General features: G+C 48.9%; 1 protein-coding gene across 1 annotated transcript; it reads left to right on the forward strand.

Moving 5' to 3' along the window:
* The first annotated feature begins 352 nt into the window (after nucleotides 1-352).
* Traip (TRAF interacting protein) lies at nucleotides 353-21,136 on the forward strand. Its single transcript, XM_021172543.1, has 15 exons — nucleotides 353-555; nucleotides 5,137-5,194; nucleotides 5,618-5,701; nucleotides 8,102-8,141; nucleotides 8,707-8,834; nucleotides 10,288-10,382; nucleotides 10,863-10,976; nucleotides 11,594-11,681; nucleotides 12,166-12,255; nucleotides 12,663-12,751; nucleotides 18,130-18,285; nucleotides 19,516-19,564; nucleotides 20,094-20,243; nucleotides 20,333-20,383; nucleotides 20,578-21,136. Exons 1-15 carry the CDS (start codon nucleotides 458-460, stop codon nucleotides 20,698-20,700), a joined length of 1,413 nt encoding a protein of 470 aa, XP_021028202.1. The 5' UTR covers nucleotides 353-457; the 3' UTR covers nucleotides 20,701-21,136.
* The last annotated feature ends 1,665 nt before the right edge of the window (nucleotides 21,137-22,801 follow it).

Consider the following 22,801-nt stretch of genomic DNA (forward strand, 5'->3'; position numbering starts at 1 on the left):
TGGTACCATCATCCCCTTTTCTTGGCATTCCAGTCTATTTGACTGCCCCGAAGTGCAGCAAGAAGGGGTCTGGGTCACTTCGCACCGGCTCTAGCTTGAGACAATCCCCGGCTTAGCAGAGATAGGGGTCAGACTGTAGCTTCACTGTTTTACGCCACAGGGGATCGTAGGGTTCTGTGGTAGAAACAGGGATCCACTCCTAGAAGACCCCAAGGAGCTAAATCCCAGGATTCCGCACGGCTGGCGGGCTGTTTATCACAGCCGCTCCAGCGCCCCGCCCCGAAGTTTGTCCAATCAGAGAGAAGTACTCAGGCGTGGGTTTGTTATTCCTTCCGGTTCACTACCGGAAGTCGTGCAGTGGAGCGAAATTTGAAGGAACCTAGCGGCGGCCGGTTCGGCCACCAAACTGTGTCTGTCGCTGGCAGCTGGCTCCCTGGGCTGCTTGAGTCGAGCCATCATGCCTATCCGCGCTCTGTGCACTATCTGCTCCGACTTTTTCGATCACTCCCGTGACGTGGCTGCCATCCACTGTGGCCACACTTTTCATCTGCAGTGGTGAGTGACGGCGGTGTAGGGCCCCGTGCGTGTCCTAGAACCACTTAGACGCTATGGGGGTGTCGGGCCTAGAGATAATCCCTCCTCTGAACTAAGACAAGTGACGACGACATTAGAGGAGCCTCACCGGAAGCTTTCCAACCTGGGCCGAAGTGAGCCAGGTGGAAGTGATACCGGTAGCCCACGGTGAAAGAGTGCTTCTTTATTGCGCTAAGAAATGACTTCAAAACTATTAGTTTGAGCGAAGATGAGCTTTTACTGCACTAACGGGCTATTGTATTTTATTTGAGAGTCAAGAGACAGACCAACAGCTGGGGGCGGTGGTGGCGCATGCCTTTAATCCCAGCCCTTGGGAGGCAGAGGCAGGCGGATTTCTGAGTTCGAGGCCAGCCTGGTCTACAGAGTGAGTTCCAGGACCGCCAGGGCTATACAGAGAAACCCTGTCTCGAAAAACAAAACAAAACAAAACAAAAGAAACAGACCAATTTAAGCTGATAGGTTTCTGGCAATCTCTAAGGGTCTGTCGTTTGCTGGAATGCTTTGGATTGTTTCTATCCAGAAACACCTCGTTGATCAGACACTCCTGTACACCTGGCTTCCTGATGTTCAGTTGTCTTATGGGCGACGAAAGAGTACCTTTGCAACTGAGCAGGCTGATCCAAAGCTCCCAACCAAAGAGAAAATAAGGTAGAAGAGAGGTCTCCTTTGGGAGACTGGGAGGTTTGTGAGGGACAATAGGGCCCACAAAGCAGGAAGTGGTGTGAACACTTCTGAGTGTCTCCTATTTGCAAAGCTTTGTTTAAAACCGACCTTAGAGTCTGTTGTGTTGCATATCCCAGTACAGGCAGGGGAGGAGGGAAGGTGTGGAGACAGAATGATCGGGAGTTTTAAGGTCAGTCTCAGCTATATAAGTAAGGCAAAAGTCAGCCTGAATTTTCCCAGACCTTGTGTCAAAAAGACAAACAAACAAAACCACACAATACAGTGTTGTGTGGCCTGAGCTCCATTCCCAAGGAGCCATTGTGTAGTTAGGTTAGAAGTAACCCTGCCACTAAAGCTGCTTGCTATCACCTGCTCTCTCCCTAAGCTTTCACCGTGGACTTTCCTGTGTAATTATGTTTTAGGTCTGTTTCTTGAAATCATATTTGGCTTTAAAAATTTGGTATAATAATGCTTGTACTAAACTGAACCTTTTTAAGCCTTAAGTGTGAGCTCGCTGATGAAGTCTGTCATATTCAGTATTTTCTATTTTGTTCCACCTGTTGGATTTTGTGGGGTTTTTCTTGTCTTCTTGTTTGTTTGTTTTCAAGAAAGTGTTTCTCTGTGTAGCCCTGGCTGTCCTGGAACTCACTCTGTAGACCAGGCTGGCCTAGAACTCAAGCTAGATCTGCTCACCCCTGTCTCCCAAATTCTGGGATTAAAGGTGTGTGCCACCACACCCACACCTAGCTGATTTTTTAATCTTGTTTTTAATTTTAAATTATGTGTTCTATGTGTATGTCTTTGTGTGGCTATGTGCATATGAGTACGGGTAACCTCAGAGGCCAGGGTCATCTGATCCCCGTGGGGCTGGAGCTAGACAGTCGTGAGTCATCTCAACCAGTAAGCTGTCATCTCTCCAGCCTTTTAAAACAGACAAACAAACAAACAGGCCTTGCTGTGTAGAGCTCAGGCTGACTGAATTTCTGGTTCTGTTTCTTCTGCCTCCTAGAGCTCAGATTGCAGGTATATGCCCCACCTCCCCTGTCTCTCAGATCCATGTCCTGTGCCTGGAAGGCAAGTGTTCTACTACTGGTTATACCCCAGACCTTATAGCTATTTTTTGTTTGTTTTGTTTTGAAAACAGTGTCTTGCTATGTAGTATTGGCTAGTCTGGGATTCATGGCAGTCCTCTTGCCTCAGCCTTCTGAGTGCTGGGATTGCAGGTGAGAGCCACCACTTCTGGCTTCCACCTGTGCACTTTGTCTCATGTACCCTTGGCTGGCCTTGAACTTGCTGCGTAGCCAGAGATGGCCCTGAATTTGTAATCATTCTGTCTCCGTCTCTCAAGTGTGAAAGTATGTACCATCCTTTTTGGTTTATATAATGCTAGGGATTGAATTTTGGGCTTTGTGTATGCTCAGCAATTGAGCTACATTTCAAGACCTTCCTGCCCCAAGTATCTTTTTTTTTTAAGATTTATTTATTATTATACGTAAGTACACTGTAGCTGACTTCAGACTCTCATTACGGGTGGTTGTGAGCCACCATGAGGTTGCTGGGATTTGAACTCAGGATCTTCAGAACAGCACTCAGTGCTCTTAGCCGCTGAGCCATCTCTCCAGCCCAACCCCGAGTATTCTTGAGTATATTTTTTTGTTGTTGGAGACAGAGTCTCACTATGTAGCTGACCATGAACAAGAAGATCCACCTGAGCTCAGAAATTAAAATTGTGTGCCAGCCCACCAGCACTATTGTAACCATCTTTAGACGCTGATTCTGTAGCAGTGAGCACATTTGCAATGTGATATACCCTTCAGTGTCATCATCTGAACTCGCCATCAGCCGCAGACACTCATAGCCCACTGTTACATGCTAACTCTCCTTGTTAGTCCTCCCTGAGACCCTCTGCTGCACTGCCTGTCCCTGAGTTCCCTATCCCAGGAATCCCATAGGTTGAGTCTTGTATTCTGTGTCCTTTTGAGTCTGATGTATTTCACGTAGCATTATAATTTTATCATTCACCCATCTTATAGCATGTATCAGAATTTCATTTTTGTTGTGGCCAATATTTAATTGTATGCATGAAAATACCATATTTTGTTTATTCACTTGTTGATAGACAGGTATTTCCAGATTTTTGACTGCTGTGAATAATGCTACTCTGAACTGCTGTACAGATACCTTTCTGAGCCCCTGGTTTCCGTTCTCTAGGATGTATACCTGGGAGCTGAAAGACTGGGGCAGATGGAGATTCTATATTTAGGGGTTTTTCGGAACTGGCATACTATTTTCCACAACAGCTGCCGATTTCTCTCTCTGTCTCTGTCTCCCTCTCTCTTTCTATGTCTCTCTGTCTGTGTGTCTCTCTAGGTCTCTCTCATATCTCTGGGCTGCACAAGCTGACTTTTAAACACCATTTTATTATTTTTATGTTAGACATTGTAATCGTCTTGTCTTGGTCTTGTAAATGCTGAGGTTCCAGGCCTGAGACACTGTCTTGCTTACTCTATTCCACTGAAGTAATGTAGAAGAAACTACAGAGAAGTACACATGTTAAAAGTTCATAGCTTGGGCTGGAGAGATGGCTCATCGGTTAAGAGACCCAACTGCTCTTCCAAGGGACCTGAGTTCTAATCCCAGCAACCACATGATGGCTCACAACCATCTGGACAGCTACAGTATACTTACATACATAGAATAAATAAATAAGTAAATCTTTTTTTTAAAAAAAGTGCATAACTTGTAGGGTTGTCCCAAGCCCAGCACATCTGTGCAGCCAGAATCCAGATCTAGAAGCATAGTATAGGACTGGGAGGGAAGTTCACGGGTAAAGCACTTGTCCCGAGTGAATAAGGACCTGGGTTTGCTCTCCAGCTCTGCAGAAAAAAGAGGATAATGTCTGCATTAGAAATCTCACGTGCCCTCCCACCAGCACCCTCACACACATAAAGGTACCACTTTGAGGTTTTCTGTTATACAGATGAGATCATACAGACTATTATGTGTTTTTGTGCATGTGCCTAACTTCTTTTCGATATGTTTTAATGATTCATTGATAATGTGCTTCTTAGTTTTGTTTTTTTGTTTTTGTTTTTTCTGAGACAGGGTTTCTCTGTGTAGCCCTGGCTGTCCTGGAACTCACTCTGTAGACCAGGCTGGCCTCAAATCCGCCTGCCTCTGCCTCCCGAGTGCTGGGATTAAAGGCGTGCGCCACCCCTGCCTGGCTAATATCCTTCTTCGTTAACTCACTCTCCTGTGTCTGATTAGCTTTAATTTTGTAGTATGTGGTCTTTGAATGTATTTGTAGTTTTTTAATGTATTTATAGAAAAGATTTGGACATGCGGGATGGTTTTTGAAGGGGAGTTTGTCTCTTATTCCTGGGGTAAAGAAGGCTGCCCCACTCCCATCCCTGGTCTCTCTCTCAAGCTGAGGCTTGTTTGGAGCTCGTGATTCTCTTGCCTAGTCCGAGTATTACAGTTAGACACCGCCACACCTACAGGGAACTGTTTCAATTAACATTTAATACTTATCCATACCAATAACTGATGTAAATCTGTCCATGTTTTGCTTTTACCACTACCTAAGACCCCTAAAGTCCTAACCTGAAGTAGGGTATTATCAAAGACTATGTCTCTGAGAGGCTCTGAGCTTTGTTACCTACACTGTACAGCCCAGCTGCAAAGAACAGCCCTGGGCCAAGACTTCAAACCTGAAACAACAGCGTTGCTCAGGCCTGCAGGACCGTCCTGCCTGTAGTGATAGCCTCTCATTGTAGGTAAGGCAGGCCGGCCTTAGAGAGGAGCTAATAACAGTGGTCATGTGACCTGTATCCCCAGCCATGCCAGGATTACTAGTCTTTCATTCTGTTTTCACTGTAGCCTAATCCAGTGGTTTGAGACAGCACCAAGTCGGACCTGCCCACAGTGTAGAATCCAGGTAAGGATGGTGGAGTGGGGACATCTTTGCTGAAGACCTTCCTCTTCTTTCCAGAAGGCAGGGATGGGGAAAACATCTCTGAAATAGAAACATTTTGACCTTTTGACCCTGTTGGTGTGAGGCCAGTTGATGCTCCCAAACATCTGTGAGTCACTCAGGAGGCCTGCTTACGCCCTCCGGTGGCTGGAAGATAGACTTTCCCAACCAGGCTTCACTTGTGTATACTTGGCTGCCTCTAATGTTTAGCAAATGTCCCTGTGCATAGACATGACTTCATCCACCAGCAAAAGGATGCATGTGGAAAGTTAGGTCTGAGAGCAGACCTAGAACATGAGGCAGGCAGTCGAACCCCACGCTCAGGCCTTCCTCTTCCTCACCTTCGCCACACTTCACCATTCTTCTCTGTCTCATTTTCTCATCCAGGTTGGCAAAAAGACTATTATAAACAAACTTTTCTTCGACCTTGCCCAGGAAGAGGAGAATGTCTTGGATGCAGAATTCTTAAAGGTACATAGAATTTATCTCCTCCTACTAAATTCCAAACCCTCTGGAAGTTCACCTTTCTACTTAGAAAAGGTACCTAGAGCCAGGCAGTGGTGGCACATGCCTTTAATCCCAGCACTCGGGAGTCTGAGTTCGAGGCCAGCCTGGTCTACAGAGTGAGTTCCAGGACAGCCAGGGCTACACAGAGAAACCCTCTTTCAAAAAAAAACCAAAAAAAGAAAAAAGAAAAAGAAAGAAAAGGTACATAGAGTGTGTGGAGCGAGGCCTGTGGAGCAGGTAGAGCTGTCAGGTGCAGGTAAGCAACCTCGAGACAGTCATCAGAGGCACACACTGTAAGAGGAGAGGGGACAAGCAACCAGTGGCTCTCCCCCTGGGCTCTCAGGGCTTCTAAGACCCTGAGCTGTGTGACGGACTTACGGTCTTCCTGGCCAGCCCACTCTCTTGATGGTCGCTTAGTGATGGGTTAGGAAACCCTTCCATTCTCACTAGTCAGGGAAGATGTGTGACTCCACCATTCCCTAACCTGACTGGGCCTCGAAATTGTCTGGAGAGCATGGTGTAGTGGCAGATGCTGGGCCTTTCCAAGCCCAGCCGGAGAGGACAAAGCTCCAGGATTTGGGATTTCTAACCAGGTGGAAGACCAGATCACAGGGAGGGTAACCAGGTTATCTTCTTCTATATTTCTCCCATTTTTCCCCCATATCTAAAATTTCCTTCCTTTTTGTTTGGGGAAGCTGGATTGGCAGAATATCTTGATGAAGTTGAGTTGGAGTTTGCCAGTGGTTGCTGGACTGTAAGGGTTAATTTGCTGAGAATTTGTCAGATTACAACTCATTTGACCTCAACCCACTGGGTGTTGTGATGTCCTTGAAACCTCTGTGCTTCAAGATGGTTGAGCTTTTGTGTTTGGAGCCATCCTGTGCATCGTCATGGTAACTGCTCCCAGCTTTAAGAGGTGTCCTCCCTGTGATGGAGATAACAAAGGCAGCTTCCAGTCTTTTCTTTAGCTTTCAAAGCCAAGGCTGTGAGACACAGAGGCCACGTCTTGAATAGTTTGGAGCAAGGACTTGGAAAGCATCCTGCTGAGGTGTGGAAGGAGCCAGGAGACTATGGGGCGTCTGATCTCTGCATGTTCTTCCCTATCTACCAGTTCCATTCCCAGCTGTTAGGTCCACAGTCCCCAGCCCAGCTGCCAGGAGCTCCTGCCCCAGATCCCTGGGCAGAGATGCTGGTAGCGGGGCCCTTACTACTGGTCACACAAGAAGTTCTGAGTCTTCTGTTAATGTTTAAAGTGTGATCTGGAGGGAGGTCTGCCCAGATTCTTCCACAGTGGACCCTTGCCTGAGCCGGAAGTGTGCTGTAAAAACCTTTGTTTGCCTCTTGCTCCCAGGGACATTGGGCTCTCTAGACTCCCAAGTGGGAGCCCTCCTGGAGCTTGGAGGGAGGTGGACTAAAGCATCAAAGCCCAAGATGAAGAGAGCTAGTAATGGTCCCGAGTGCTGTGCTATGTCCCTGATGGGTCCCTGTGTCCTGAGTTCATGCCGGAGAGTGAGGATATGGCAGGGCCAGCAGCCCCGGAGCCTCTGCTATTGGCTGGACAGCAGGCCAAGCTCTACTTCCCGTAGAATTCATTCCCTACATCTTACCTTACCTTTTTAAAAGACTCAGAAGGAGGCTGGAGAGATGGTTCAGTGTTTAGGGTGCTGGCTGCTCTAACAAATGATAGGGTTTGATTCCCAGCACCTAAGTGGCAGCTAACAACTGTCCATAGTTCCAGTTTCAGGGAATCTGACACCTTCTTCTGACCTCAGGAGGCAATGTGAATACACGGTGCATTGACATAAATGCAGGCAAAACACTGACACATAGAAAATAAATCATATTAAAAGATTTATATATATCTTATGTATATGAGGCTGTTTACGTATGTATGCCTGCATGCCAGAAGAGGGTATTGGATCTCATTATAGACGATTGTGAGCAGCCTTGTGATTTCAGGGAATTGAATTTGGGACCTCTGGAAAAGCAGCTCTTAATTGCTGAGCCATCTCTTCTGCCTAGAAATAAATAAATCTTAAAGAAAAAAAATAGTCCCATACCAGGCATGGTGACACATGCCTTTAATCCCAGCACTGTAGAGCGCAGAAGCAGAGGCAGATGGATTTTTGAGAGTTCAAGGCCAGCCTGGTCCACATAGTGAGTTCCAGGACAGCCTGAGCCACCTAGTGACACCTTGTTTGAAAAAAAGAAAAACAAAATGTGCCTGTCTCTGTTGGCTTGGCTTTAAAGTGTATTGGGTTCATTCATCTTCACTGACCCTGGGCTCTGCACAGCCTTATGGGAGGCTGAATGGAGGCGAGCTGTAATGTGTTCCTGTTGCTTAGTATGTGCATTGTCTTGCAGAATGAACTGGACAGTGTCAAAGCTCAGCTTTCCCAGAAAGGTAAGTTAGCAAGAGACAAGAGGCCCTGGGAAGTCCCTGGCTTGGGTGTTGGAGGGAGGGAGTGTGAGAGGGAGGCCTTTGACCTCTGGCAAAGCCAGGGGCTCGTCCTGCTTTGTATTTCCCAGAATCTTGCTAGCTCTTAACACCAGTTAAAAAGGAGAGAGATGACTGAAGCTGCCTGCCTCGGCCAGGCTGGCCTCTTCCCTGCTTGGAACTCTGTGCTCAGGAGTAGTTTTGGGAGGGGCCCCACCTGATGCGTTTGTATCTTCTGGGCTTGGTACTGCTGGATTTGACAGGCATTTGCTTGGGTTCTGGAATGACCCACTGGAGTGGGAGAACAGTGCCATCTACCCAGACAGTTCCAGCAAGAAGAAGGAAAGCCAGCCTCCCAAGTGAAAGCTCGCTTAGACTTCCTGGTGCATGGCAGAGAGAAGCGGGCACCCAGTTTGCTCTCCTGTGCCTTGTCCTTACCTGACTCAAGGAGGAGCTGCTGGGTGTCAGGGGTTAAGGTTCTCAGACATGAATGGGCCTTTCTTTGCCTTGCTCCCCTCTGCTTCTGCTTCAGACAGGGAGAAACGGGACAGCCAGGCCATTATCGACACTCTACGGGACACCCTGGAAGAACGCAATGCCACCGTGGAGTCCCTACAGAACGCCTTAAATAAGGCAGAGATGCTGTGTTCCACCCTGAAAGTAAGTCCTCAGAGTCAGTGGGAGGTACGGCCACAGCCACGGCTGGTTTGGAACACACAGCGATCTACCTGCCCCTGCCTCCCAAGTGCAGAGATTAAAGGCATGCACCACCATGCCCAGCCTAGGCTCACATTTCTGATCATATCTTCTATTTCTGCCTTAACCATTGCTTTTGTTTATGTTATACAATAGTAAATAAAGTGAAGGCACATCTCTGCTTCCCAGGGTCCTTCCAGACCATTCTCCTCCAGACCATAAGGAAAGGGGCACAGTGGCTGTGCTTGTGGGCTTTGTGTCCAGTAACAAGGCCTCCCAAACATTTCACAGGGGGCCTGCTCAATGGAGACCTGAGTAGGCTGGGCCATGTTTCCAAAAGTGTCTCATACTCCACTGATGAGGCCAGTCTGAAGAATCTTCTATTAGGACTCCAGTCCTTGGCGGGGCTGCTCTCTGGAGCCAGATCAAACAGCATCCTAGGGAGGAGCAAAGGCCTTTGAAGTCCGCTGTGCTGAGCTGACCGAGCAGATCAAAGCCTGTAGAGCAAGCAGGCCTAGACCCAGATGAATTTTGTATCAGCCTGGGTTCGTGAGCCTCTTGCTCTCGGAGGGCCACGAGGCGATTGATCTGAACTCACGATTGATATTCTAGCCTTGTAGGCAGGAGCAGCCCTTGCTGGGTGCCATTTGAAAGGGATGGGAGCCATCCTCGTGAACAGACGGGGCCCTAGGATATTCGTTTTCTGTTCCTGCTTGGAGGCCGAGCTGCATCACATGGCCTAGCCAGTGGGAGGGAACAAACTAGCACCAGGTTACAGAGCAATCTCTGATGCATCCCCAGTCAGACATGGAAAGGTCTCATGCTGAGGACAGTTCCTGGCTTGGCTCTCCTATTCTGGCACTTCTTGTCTATGTGTATAGATGAGATATAGGTTTGAGCTCTTGACTTCTTCCATATGCAAGCATGTACCGTGAGACCCTTGGCAGATCACAGTAGTCCTGAGTCGGTAAGCTTACAGCGAGGCCCATCTCCAAGGTGAGGAAACTGCTGCCCTAAAAGTCTCTTTAGCAAAAAAGCATGGGCCAAGAGAAGGCTGTGGTTCAAAGCCTGGCTTGGATTCTCAACGTTTCAGACACAGAGAGACACAGACACATGCACACAGAGTCCACACAGAGACTAGATCAGCATGAGGGGGCTCTTGGCGGTTTATCTCCTGCCCTATCAGCATCTTCAAAAGATAGGCAAGTATGAAGGTCCACTCCTAAAATCCCAGCACATGGGAAGAGAAGACAGGAGACAGACCAAAGGGAGGTTATCCTTGGCTGCATGGTGAGTTCAAAGCCAACCTAGGGTATATAAAACCCTGTCAAAACCCAAAACCATACAAAAGATACAGTACAAACAGCTCTCGGTGGCCATGGTTCTGAGACACTGAGAAGGTGTCTTGTGCCTTCAGAAGCAGATGAGGTTCCTGGAGCAGCAGCAGGATGAGACCAAACAAGCTCGGGAGGAGGCCCACCGACTCAAGTGCAAGATGAAAACCATGGAGCAGTGAGTCCCCAGCTGGCTTCTGTACTGTCCTTTCATACCTAGGGCCCCAGGAGCAGGGGTGGGGGGCGATTCTCAGGGCTGCAGCTGAAAATGGGTCTTGTTCACCTTTGATTCAGACTCCCAGGTGCCTTTGGCCACAGATTTCCTATTTTAACCTCTGTGGGCTCCTTCCCTTTTTGTGAGTCCTCTCATTACACTTCTTGTCCTGTTGCCTATGGATAGGTGGTTTGCCATGCCTTTCCCTCCAGGAGCCTCTCTGTGTGAAGTCCCTGACCTTGAAGTCCTCTGTCAGCACCTCTTTTTCCTCAGAAGCATCCCTGGAGCTGAGCTCATCTCTGCTGTAGAACCTTTCCTTGGGCACACCCACCTGCTAAAGCATCCTAGCAGCCCAGGCTGTTTCCATAGCAACAGCAGCAAAGGGAGGCAGACTAACCATCAGCCTCCAGATTTCAAATGCCGTGGGCCGGGAATGTTTTTCAGAATTGAGCTCCTACTCCAGAGCCAGCGGTCTGAGGTGGAGGAGATGATTCGAGACATGGGTGTGGGACAGTCAGCGGTGGAGCAGCTGGCTGTATACTGCGTGTCCCTCAAGAAGTGCGTAAGCTCCAGCGTGCCTCTGCCTCTTTTGTAATGCAGATACTGTGAAGGAGCAGGTTGTAGAACCGTGTTGTCATAAGATGAACTCTAGCTCTTAGGCCACTTCCGAGGCCCCTCTGACCTCCACTTTTCTGCGTGGAGAGGGGGGTTTGCCCTAGTTGAGAGAAGAGTATGGATGCGAGTTTTGTCTCTGAGGAGCTCATGCAGCTCTCAGCAATGAGCTCCCTCAGATCTGGAGTCTTCCCCATCAGCCCTGTTTCTGACCCTGCCTGACTTCCATAGCAAACTCCCTATATCCTTCACTATGGTGGTGACAGGAAGCTGGAGAAAGGAGCTGCTTGCCTAAAAGGCACAGAGAATCCACTGCCTCCATTTGGGGTTGTAGGGAGCCCCCTAGTGAGGCTTGCACGCTCAAGGCACAGTTCCTGCATGTGATCAGTTTTTGTTCCTCCACCTCATTACATATGCAGGACCTGCCAGGGGCCCTGGCAGGAGGATGAGGAGGAGCTAATTTGGTGAGGCCTTTGTTAAGCTGCCGCTATGGCTTAGTCACAGCACCGACCATACCAGTCAGGGTGTTCTGTTCTGTCTCTCTTCTCATGGCTGCTTTGCAGAGAGTATGAGAATCTGAAGGAAGCTCGGAAGGCCTCAGGGGAACTGGCTGACAGGTTGAAGAAGGATTTGGTGTCCTCTAGGAGCAAGGTGACTGACTGGTGACAAAGGGAAAGGGAGGTGGGTCTCCTGAGCTAGGCCATCCACGCCCACATCACTGGGTCAGAGAAGGTGGCCTACAGACACTGGGTATGCCTTTTACTGTGCACTGTCTCAGACTCTGGCTTGTCACTTGGGTCCCCAGCGCACACTCATGCCACCTTTTGCTCTTCTTGATTCCTAGATGCATCCATCTTAGCTGGCTTGGAGAGCACAAGCCTCCAGTATGGTAGCGCCAGCAGCCCACTTTATACCCCATCGCAAACCGAGGGTTCTTGGGCCTGCTGCTTTCCTTCTGTAGGCCGTACTGTGTAGAGAGACACACTTGCCCCCAGGCAGCCCATATTCATACTTAGTTGAGGTCTGGGGTCTCCCCTGTGCCTCCGGGCTTTTTTTAGACTCTACCCAACCATACACTGGGTAGCAGCAGGTAGGGGCAGGTCATGTGGCACCACTGGCTTCTCCTTTCTTACAGTTGAAGACTCTCAACACTGAGCTGGATCAGGCCAAGTTAGAACTGAGGTCAGCCCAGAAGGACTTACAAAGTGCTGACCAGGAGATCACGGTGAGACACCCTGGCCTGTGGAAAGTGAGGGGACCTGAGGGGTGATGTGCCTCTAAGGGCAGGGCTGGACTGTTTCTGCCTGGAAACCCCTGTCACAGTCGGTGGTGTTTCCGGGCCCTCTGTACCTCCTGGGTTGGAGGTGGGTCAGCATGTGCACCCTAGTCTGGCCTTGAGCCTGTACCTCCTTAGCAGAGGGCTAAGGGCACCGTGAATCTTCCTCTGTCGTCTGCTCAGTTCTTACCTCCAAGGCGGTCCCTAATCGCCAGAGCGAGTATGCCACCAAGCGGAGTTCTCAGGCCTGGCTGGTGTTGGTGGTCAGCCCTCACTCTGTTCCCTGTGCCCTTTACATAGGCGTTTCTCCTCAGTGCCACAACCTTTCTCTCAGGTTCTCGCTCTCCTTTCTCCAGAGCCTAAGAAAGAAGCTGATGATCCTCCAGGGAACCTTGAGCCTGCCTCCAGCAACCAATGAGAGGGTCAGCCGCCTGGTTTTTGAGAGGTTTGTTACCCTTATGGGATGATTCTAGATCACAAGCTAAGAGAGCCTGCATTCCTGGCTTTGGTGGGATAGATGTGTTTATGGACCTTCTAACCAGACAGCCAGCCAGGCTCTAACTGGAAAGAGGCGTTGAGAGAATTTGGGATCTGACCAGGAAAGGCAGAGAAAGCCTTTGAGTAGCCTGAGGACAGGGCAGGGGCAGTGGTTGTCTTGGAGTATCCTGGAGTTTCTCACCACATGCATCTGTCTGCCCCCATCTCTGAAACATACTTGAAAGTGCTCACTCTAAAATGAGCCCCCTCAGCCTGGTGGTGTTGGTGCACGTCTTTAATCCTAGCATTTGGGAGGCAGAGGCAGACAGATGTATCTATGAATTCAAGACCAGCCTGGTCTACAGAGTTCCAGGCCAGCCGGTCCAAAATAAATAAATAATCCCTGCGGGTTCAGGAGTGTGCTTTCAGGCTGCCAGCAGAGGGAGCCAAACGACCCAGGGATTGGTGTCCCTGCTAGGAGCAAGCTTCAGTCTTCCTGAGTGTTTTTCACAGAAATGGGCTGGCTAAGAATATCCTCGAGGCTGTCTTCTGCCTGCTACAGGACCCCAGCAAGGAAGCCAAATTAAAACTCCTGTCAACATCCCAGGGTTTTACTTAAGTCACTTTTCAACATATTTTGGCAAATCAGTATGCCCTCTCTTTCTGCCAGTGCAGTTTACCCATTCAGTGCCTTCCAACACTCCATTTTGTTCCTGGGTACTGTGGTCCCTGACTCCCCATCTCTCCGTTCCTCAGTACTGTGTCTCGGGACAGTCATGGAACTGGTACTGTGGCCCCTGACTCCCATCTCTCAGTTCCTCAGTACTGTGTCTCGGGACAGTCGTGGAGTGGGCTTAGGTTTAAATGGTTTCCTAGGATCCTGCCGTGTCACAGCCAACCATAAGAAAACACTTCTTCCTGCTTCCACAATTGCTTCTTTTCTTTCCTATCTGAAGGCTCTGTTGTGCTGGCCAGCTTCCTCAGCCAGATAGTACATTGTGTGTGTGTGCTTGTGTGTTTGTGTGCCTTATATTTGTGTAAGAGTGTGTGTATGTATTATATATACATATGTATGTGTGCATGAATGAGTGTGTGTATGAAAGAGTATATGTGTATATGTGCATGCATGAATGAGTGTGTGTGTGGTTGTGCATGTCACAGTATAGAGGTCAGAGCATAACTTTGTGGATCATTTCTCTCCTTTTACTTCAACATAGGTTGAAGGGATCTAACAGAAATTGCCAGACTGATGCAGAAACGCCCTCACCCTCTGAGCCATCTCACCAGCTCTTATTTTTTTCCTTAGCATCTCTCTGTAGAGCCCAAACTACCCTCCTGTTGTAGTTTATGACAACCTGAGAACTGTGGGACTGTGGTGAGCACATGGTCTGCCATGCGGTCCAGCACAGGGGTGATCTTGACAACTCAGTAGGCTCTGTCCCTGATTCTTCCTCCTACCACACCCAGCCATCTGCCATGCCTTCTCTGAAGTCCCATATAACATGAGGGCCTTGTCAAGAGCTTACATACATATTGTATGTGCCCTTAGGAAAACGACAATCTCAGAAACTGTATACTATAGAGAAAACCTTAGAGCCTAAGCTGCCTCAGGCTGGGGATAGAGAACCATTCTCTAGAATACCCACAGTTCCCTGATAGTGATCCCTGTAGCTTCTGTTCTGCGAGCCTCGGGCTCCTTTCACACAGTTGTCCTCTGTGCCTGGCTGTTATAGCAAGGAAAACACAAGCACATGGGACACCTAGGTACCCAGGGACTTTACATACCCGCTTTTGCTAATTTCCCTTACTCCCAGGCTTTTCTGGGCCATGTCCTGTACTAGGTATTGGCTGCCAATGCAGCCTTGTTTTTGTAGGTAGGATGATTAGGCCCAGAGTCTACTAGGCAGCACCATATTATAGAAGAATCCGGTCTGGAATGCCCAGGTGGGAATGAGCCCTGTGTCTGGTCGATGAGCCTCATGCCAGGGCCACACCTCACCTGGGCACTAAGACGATAGTTCTGGTCTCTCAAATCAGGAGGCACTGCATTAGCCAAACCTTAGTCCTAAGCTGGCTGGGCTGCCCATCAAGTTGTGTACAGGATGACAGATTCCGTTTTCACTAGTATCTTTCTAGGCGCGAAACCTTGGGTAATAGGACTGCTGCATTTAGCGTTAGCACCTTTAACTTGGCATACTCTATTCTGAATTCCAGGTTCTCCCTCCTAAGGCCCCTAGATCTCCAAAACAGGCTGCTGGCTCCAGGGTTGGGGGCATTTCCATTTTTCTCTGATCTACAAGTGCCTCTGTCTTTCTCTCTGACTTGTTGCTGTATAGTTTGGTGAGATTCTTAAACTTTCATAATACAGATGAGATGTGTACTCACACTCATCACATTCATAAAATCACCACTAAATCTGAAGGAAGAGAAATCTAGGCAGAGAGGATGGCGAGTTCACAGTCCTTGGGGCGTTGCTAAGGTGGGCTTAGAGGAGAGGGGCAGGTGGCAGGTGGGTCAGATCTCTGCCAGTCTTCCTATGTCAGCCTTGCAGGTGCAGAGTCATCCTAAGAGCAGTAGAAACTATTGGAAATGTTTCTTTTTTATTTATTTATTTATTTATTTATTTATTTATTTATTTATTTATTATATGTAAATACACTAGCTGTCTTCAGACACACCAGAAGAGGGCATCAGATCTCATTACGGGTGGATGTGAGCCACCATGTGGTTGCTGGGATTTGAACTTCGGACCTTTGGAAGAGCAGTCGGGTGCTCTTATCCACTGAGCCATCTCACCAGCCCGGAAATGTTTCTAGAAGATAGTTCTGGGACCTGCTGCATATCCCTCATTTCATCCCGTCTCCTACCAATTGATTGCTTGAGCTGTTCTCAGAGCTGCTTCGTGCCCCCCAGCCTGCCCCTGTAGATTCTGGCTTCTGTGTGAGGCTCACATTCCCCTGGCCGCGCTCAGTATCTCGTGGAAGGGTCTGGATGTTGCTGGTGGTGCCCATGCCTCGTTTGCTGTGGTGGGGTTGGTCACCCTTCGCTTCTGTCATTTGGTGCTTTACATGTGTGTCTGCACACCAGAAGAGGGCATCAGAGCAGCTGCCATGTGGTTGCTGGGAATTGAACTCAGGACCTCTGGAAGAGCAGCCAGTGCTCCAGCCATCATTTTACTTTATTATTTTATCTTTTTGATGCATTATGATGTATTATATAGCCCAGGCTGGTTTCAAACATGTATCTGAGTATGATCTTGAACTTCCTATCTTTCTGGCTCTACATCCTGAGTGCTAGAATTACAGTCATATTCTACCACATCTGATGTATGCAGAGGTGGGATTGAACCCAGAGCCTCATACATGCTAGGCTAGCACTGTACTACCTGAGCCACATCCCCAACCATGCTTCTGTTATTTTAGGGCAACTCCAAGGGACCCTTGCCTTTCCTTCCCTCGGTTTTTCAAAGCTACACCATAGCTCTTGCCCATTGGGGTGCAGATCAGAGGAAAGGGAGCTATAGGGGAAGTGATAGAAAGACATCTCTCATGGGCCCTAAGGGCTCCTAAATTCTGGTGAGATAGGGCAGGACTAAGAGGCGCTGAGTTCGTGCAGGATGTGCCGACAACGGCCACACAGGTAACATCTGCCTAAGACTTTGGCTTAGAAAGGAAGGCTTTGAGTTTGAGTGCCTTGTCTCATTTCCTGAGGCCGGTAACGTGACGCTGTGTAAATTGGTCATAGGTGAGTGTCACAGAGGTGATGGAACACTCAGTGCCTTGAGGCAAGCCTGTGCTGTAGTTAAGGAAGCACCACAGAATCCTAGGCATATGGAGGAGAGGGCACCACGTCATACAATTGGACATGCATGTATAGTTTTGTCTTCTGAGACAGGATCTCTCTGGCTGTCCTGGAACTCACTATGTAGATCAGCTGGCCTCAAGTTCACAAAGATCCACCCACCTCAGCTAGGATTCAGAGGTGTGTGCCATGATGCCTGGTTTGTGCATACATATATTTTTTTATATTCTCTTTTAGGCAGTCTTGATATATAATGTGGGCTGCCCTCAAACTGGCTTTGAACTCATGATCTTCTTGCCTGAGATCATAGGTGTGTGACATTAAATTGACCATATGAGTATTTTTCTATGTTGCTAAAGTTCTTCTTTTTTAATTATTTATTTTTTATAAATAAGTACACTGTACATGTCTTAAGAGGAGGGCATTGGATCCTATTATAGATGGTTGTGAGCCACCATGTGGTTGCTGGGAATTGAACTCAGGATCTCTGGAAGATCAGTCAGTGCTATTAACCACTGAGCCATCCCTCCAGCCCCACTAAAGTTACTCTTGAGAACACTATGTAGTGTCTTCATCCGTGAGCTCCTGCAGTACCAGCCACCAGCACACCATGTGCCGTGAGAAGCGACAGCATCTTGCCGGCTCCATCACTCTGCAGTAACGTGGCTGAATGGCTGGCACTGAGTGCAGAGGAAGTGTGTGTGCTCAAAGGGAAACGTGCTGTTCATTCCTTTGGTCTACATTTTTCCCATTGTATTTATTTTAAGCGTGTGTACATGTGTTATACATGTACAAGTCAGAAGGTAACTTGTGGGAGTCAGTGCTCATCCACCATGTGGGTGCTGGGGAGTCAAACACAGGTCATTGGCCTTTACCCAGTGGCCCCCCAAACCAGCCCCCTTTTTAATTTGGTTTTGCTTTTGTCTACTTTCTTTTTCCTGATTTTCAGTGGTCACATAGCTATGCAAAGGCTGAAGCCACTTAGCTTATTCTTAGAGATTAAGCCTGCTTATATATAGGCAACACTGAGTCCCAGCCCTTTTACCTCTCAACCTTAAAATCTTGGAAAACTTCACTCCTTATAATCCCAAGTACTGTCTCCAAAATGCAGGCTCTTTGGCCCTCTGGTATAGTTCAGCACTCCCAGGGGCCCTTGCGTGCTCTAATATGGTCCGAGGCATATAAAAAGGGAACTCTGTGATTTCAGGCTCTGGGGTGACCCTGAGTCAGGTATAGGCATTAGGAGCCCCAGGAACTCAGCTGTCTCTTCCTCTTCTTCTGTTTTTTTTTTTTCAACGTGTGTGTGTGTGTGCATGTTGCGTGTGCACCACAGAATGCATCATGACAACTGGAAGGATTCATTTTTCTCTTTTTTCCATATGGGTTCCAAGGATTGAACTCAGGGCTTCAGGATTGGGAACAATTGTCTTGCCACCTGAGTTAACGTCACTGGGCCAAGCTGAGCTGCTTCTGATCCCTAAGGATCTGTGATCTCTCTGGGTCGTTACCACAGCCCTGAATAATGAGACTTTTTACTGCCTTCAGCCCAGCCCCTGTGGAGATGATGAACCCGAGGCTTCACCAGCCACCCTTCAGTGATGAGATTGATCTCAATACTACCTTTGATGTAAATACCCCTCCAGCCCAGACCTCCGGCTCCCAGCATTACCTCCCCAAGAAGCTGTGCCTGGAGAGGGCACGGTGAGTATTGGTCCCCGAGGTTCCTATAATCAGGAAGGCCATAGCTAAGTTACCGGTGGGTCCTACCCTGGGCTCTGAGTGGTTGGTGCAGCTGCTTAGGCTAGGATACAGCTTTGGTTCCAGCCCCAGCCTCGTTGGCTTGAGTGCTCATTCTGGGAGTCCTGCTTAGTTCTTTAACCCTAACAAGCCTCAAGACGATGTGTTGGGATGTGAGTCTCAGTAGGGGAAGTCTGGATTGGTAGTGAGGCAGGTATCCTAATACTCTGAGTGCCTGCCCATCAGAGTCCTGGTGTGGAACTCTGAATTTTTCTCATGTGCCTCTGAGGTTCCTGCTTAACGCAGGACCATGTCAAACCATGATCCCATAACCCTACCACCTAGGGAAACATCCCATTTAGGCAGACAGGAGGACTTCTGTGCAGCTGTGAGGTGGGACCTGCTCTAGACATGCCGTGGAACAAGGAGAGGGAGGCCATCTTGGCCAGGCACATGACTGTGCCCCTTCATGTACATGGGTCTGTGCTACTCCAGAAAAGGAGGTCTTTTTACATTTTTAAACATTTCATTCACCTGTTTTTTTCTGGGGGTGGGGTGGGAGGTTCACGTGGCCGTCAGAGGACTGTGTATATGTGTAGGAGTTGGTTCTCTTCTTGCACTGTGTGGGGACCAAGGATCCAAGTTGGGTTGACAGGCTTGGTGGCAGAATTTTATCTGCTGAGACATCTCTCTGGTCCTAAGAAAATCTTCATGTGAGACTTTGGATGTAAGAGAAAGGAACTGTTATGTTAGGCCATGACAGTGAGAGGGAACCCAAGGGCAAAGCAGCTGGGCATGGCCCCCATGCTGCACACCGCTGGCCTGGTCGCAGCAAGAAGCCCAAGTCGCACGGCTGCAGCAGAGAGCTGTGGGGTCCGCTCCATCCTCTGGCTTCCTCTTGTTCCCTCTTGGCTGCCAGTTGAGGCTGTAAATGCTCATCCTCTGCATAGGACGTTGGCTGGGCTCCCTAGAACTTGGTGAGGAGCCTAAGAACTTGGGGAGCACTGAAATGAGAGCCCAGACTGAGGCATGGTCCTGTCTCCCCGACCCTGGAGCTAATCTTTTCTGACTATACTTGGGGAGGAACTGCTGAGGCAGAGCCATGATGGCAGCCTGCCACATAGAGACTCCTCTGAAGGGTGTGTGCCCGCCATCTTGCTTACTTGCCATCACGTCTCGTGTCTTGTCTCACAGCTCTCCCGTGCAGAATGTCCTCAAGAAGGTGCGCAAAGTCTCCAAGCCGGTAAGGGCCGGGTTCCTCAAAGGCATGCAGACAGTCCCACCCAGGCCTTACCAGAACAGGAAAACCCATCCCTCTAACCTGGGGGTGGTGGCTACACCACTGTAATCCAGTGTTCATCCCTCTAACCTGGGGGTGGTGGCTACACCACTGTAATCCAGTGTTCATCCCTCTAACCTGGGGGTGGGGGTTATACCACTGTAATCCAGTGTTCATCCCTCTAACCTGGGGGTGGGGGTTATACCACTGTAATCCAGTGTTCAGGAAGCTAAGGCAGGAGGAGAATAGTGAGTTCTGGGCATCCCGGACTTTAGTGAGACCATCTCAAAGCAAAATAAAGAAAAAGAAAAGCTCTACTTCTGAGAGCACAGACTATGTTCAGGTTCCCTCCCTGGGCCCAGGACTGAGACTCTCAGAGCCGTCCTTGGGCCCTGGCTTGCTTTCTCCTACCTCCAGTCCTTTCTCCATCACTGCCCCATGTCCTGTGCTGCTGTCTGGCTTGTCATGTCTGACTCTGGCATTATTCCTACAGGAGTCCCAGCTCTCACTAGGTGGCCAGCGATGTGTAGGAGAGCTAGATGAGGAACTGGCTGGTGCCTTCCCTCTCTTCATCCGGAATGCTGTCCTGGGTCAGAAACAGCCCAACAGGACCACAGCAGAATCCCGTTGCAGCACAGATGTGGTGCGTGTGGTGGCCAGCCTTGAGGGTGGGGCAGGGTCGTCAGCTCCCTATCCGTTACTCTAACCCACTCATCTCTTCCCTCTCCCTAGGTAAGAATAGGCTTCGATGGGCTTGGAGGACGAACTAAATTCATCCAGCCTGTATCCTTTTTCTATGGCCATGGTCTGAGATGACCTTAGGGGCATACGCCATGCCCTGATCTGTATCCTCAAGTTACTTACTTCCAGTGCCTACAGCCTTGCTCAGTGTATCTGCACTTCCTGACCCAGGGTCTGTGCTTTCCTGCCCTGGGTTCCAGTCCCCTCTCAAGCCTCTTCCTTGACATTGCTTCCAGAGGGACACAGCCATTATCCGACCAGTGCCTGTTAAGTCCAAGGCCAAGAGTAGACAGAAATTGAGAATAAAGACTGTGAGTTCTGCCTCCCAACCCAAGCTGGACACCTTCTTATGTCAGTGAACGGTGACCAGAGTCATGTCTGCAATTAGTGGGCCAAGACCTGGCCAACCGGAAGTGTTTTTGGAAGATGGCTCCTCTTGGACCAGTCCAAGAGGGATGCCCAGAAAACACACTTCCTGTGTCCACTGTGCCCCGCACCACACTGGGAAGCCACGTGACCAGTTTACTGTTCCGATCAGCAGGGCCTACTTCCAGTTGCAGGGTTTTGCTTATAGCTACAACCAGGTGTGGCTGGACTCCTTTTGTTTTTATAGAACAGGGTCACATTGACTCTTAAGTGGATGGGAGTGCTGGAGGATCCTATGCAGGCTGGAGGACCCTGAACTTGAACTCCTGCCTGCCTCCAGCTTATTGCTTCCAATTATGGGGTGAGGCGGTGATAGGGAAAGGATGGGGAAGTTTTCTGTGTAAAATAAAAAGGCATCTTTTCTTCTAAGCTCTGGCTGTATAAATTTGTACCAAAACCTTAGAAAATTTCTAGGCTTAGACCTAGTATTTTAACTCTAGGCATGGCATGGCTCTCTCCCAGGCATCCTTGCAGTCCAAACTATAAACAAAGCAAGTGGGTGAGCCCAGTGAGTTCCAACAAGCACAACAGATAACCACAGACCAACTGTTAGCCTTAGGGCTTGGGTTCAGGACTTTCACCAGGAGAATTTCCCTATTGGCCACTTGCCTGAGTAAGATGGCCTAAGCCGTTCCTGTTATTGGACAGGAGCTCACCGGCTTCCCTCTCACACCACGTGCCTCATGCTGAAGACATCCGACCACTTGCCAGGAAATGGGAGGAGCCTGAGGCTGTCTGGACGGATGTGGTGCTTAGCTTTGATTGGCAACTCCGCGTGATCTAGGGTCACGTGGAAAGGGCTTCTCAGTGAGATCTAGATTAGCTTGGCCTGTGGGCATGTCTGTGGAGGGTTATCTTGATTGTGCCTACTATAAGTTGGCACCATTCCTCCCCTAGGCAGAGGATCCTGGACTGTTTAAAGAGCAAACAAGCCGGGCGTGGTGACGCACGCCTTTAATCCCAGCACTTGGGAGGCAGAGGCAGGCGGATTTCTGAGTTCGAGGCCAGCCTGGTCTACAAAGTGAGTGCCAGGACAGCCAGGGCTACACAGAGAAACCCTGTCTCGAAAAACCAAAAAAAAAAAAAAAAAAGAGCAAACAAATTGCTGAGCACAAGAATGCATGCACTCTGTCTGCTCCTGAGCGCTACCCACTGCTCCACCCTCTGCCTAGACTTCCCTGCAATGAACCTGTAACCTGAATCTTGAAGCTAAAATAAAAACTTTCTCCCCTAAGTTGCTTTGGCAGAGTATTTTATCACAGTAACAGGAAGGTAACTTAGACAGCTATGGGTATTGAACCCATTTGGGAATGATAGGAGCCAAAGAGGTTTAGGGAGGGGAATTGCACCATCTAGTTGAAAACAGGCTGGCTGCTAGCACATGCAGGCTGGGCTTAGGTGAATTATCCACAGTATTCTCTGTACAGTGGGTGACAGCTCCAACCACCAGTGGTGGGAATCTGTAAGTCAGGCTGTAGGTGAAGAACTCAGGAAATTAAACAAGTGAGATAGAGAGACAGTGGGTCTCTAATTCTATTTACAGTGTCTAGAACAGGTAAACCTGTAGAGACAATATAATGGCTAGGAGTGGGGACTGGAGTTGCTGCCTACTGCTGACAGTTTCTGTGATAAAAGGAATTTAGAAATATGGTTGTCCCTTCCCCTTGAAAAAACTATGACCCATAAAGGTACACAGGAAGAAAATGTGTTTGTAGATTAGAAAGCTTCGTATTTTTGGTTGGTTTTGTAGTGTGTGTGAGAGAGGGGAGAGTTGGGGTGGACTCATTGTGAAGCTCTGGCTGGCCTGGAGATCTACCTGCCTCTGCCTCCCAAATGCAACACAACCCCCAGTGACGTCACAGTTTCTAAGAGGTGAACTCTTCCATTTGTGTCAGGTATTTTGTCACAGTGACAGAAAGCTGAGCAACATGGGGGACTACCTCCAGAGGGATGGACATGGTCACTGGGGGACTGTCTCTGGAGGGAGGAACATGGTCACAAGGGGGACTGACTGCCTCCAGAGGGATGAACATG

Source organism: Mus caroli, chromosome 9 (genome assembly GCF_900094665.2).
Source record: "Mus caroli chromosome 9, CAROLI_EIJ_v1.1, whole genome shotgun sequence".
In the NCBI taxonomy this organism is placed as follows: domain Eukaryota; kingdom Metazoa; phylum Chordata; class Mammalia; order Rodentia; family Muridae; genus Mus; species Mus caroli.

Bases quoted from the DNA above. Each gene is read 5' to 3' on its own strand.
- Traip (XM_021172543.1), top strand. From the start codon at position 458: ATGCCTATCCGCGCTCTGTGCACTATCTGCTCCGACTTTTTCGATCAC. The intron at 5,195-5,617 runs GTAAGGATGGTG...TTTCTCATCCAG, and splicing joins GCCCACAGTGTAGAATCCAG to GTTGGCAAAAAGACTATTAT. The intron at 12,752-18,129 runs GTTTGTTACCCT...TACTGCCTTCAG, and splicing joins AGCCGCCTGGTTTTTGAGAG to CCCAGCCCCTGTGGAGATGA.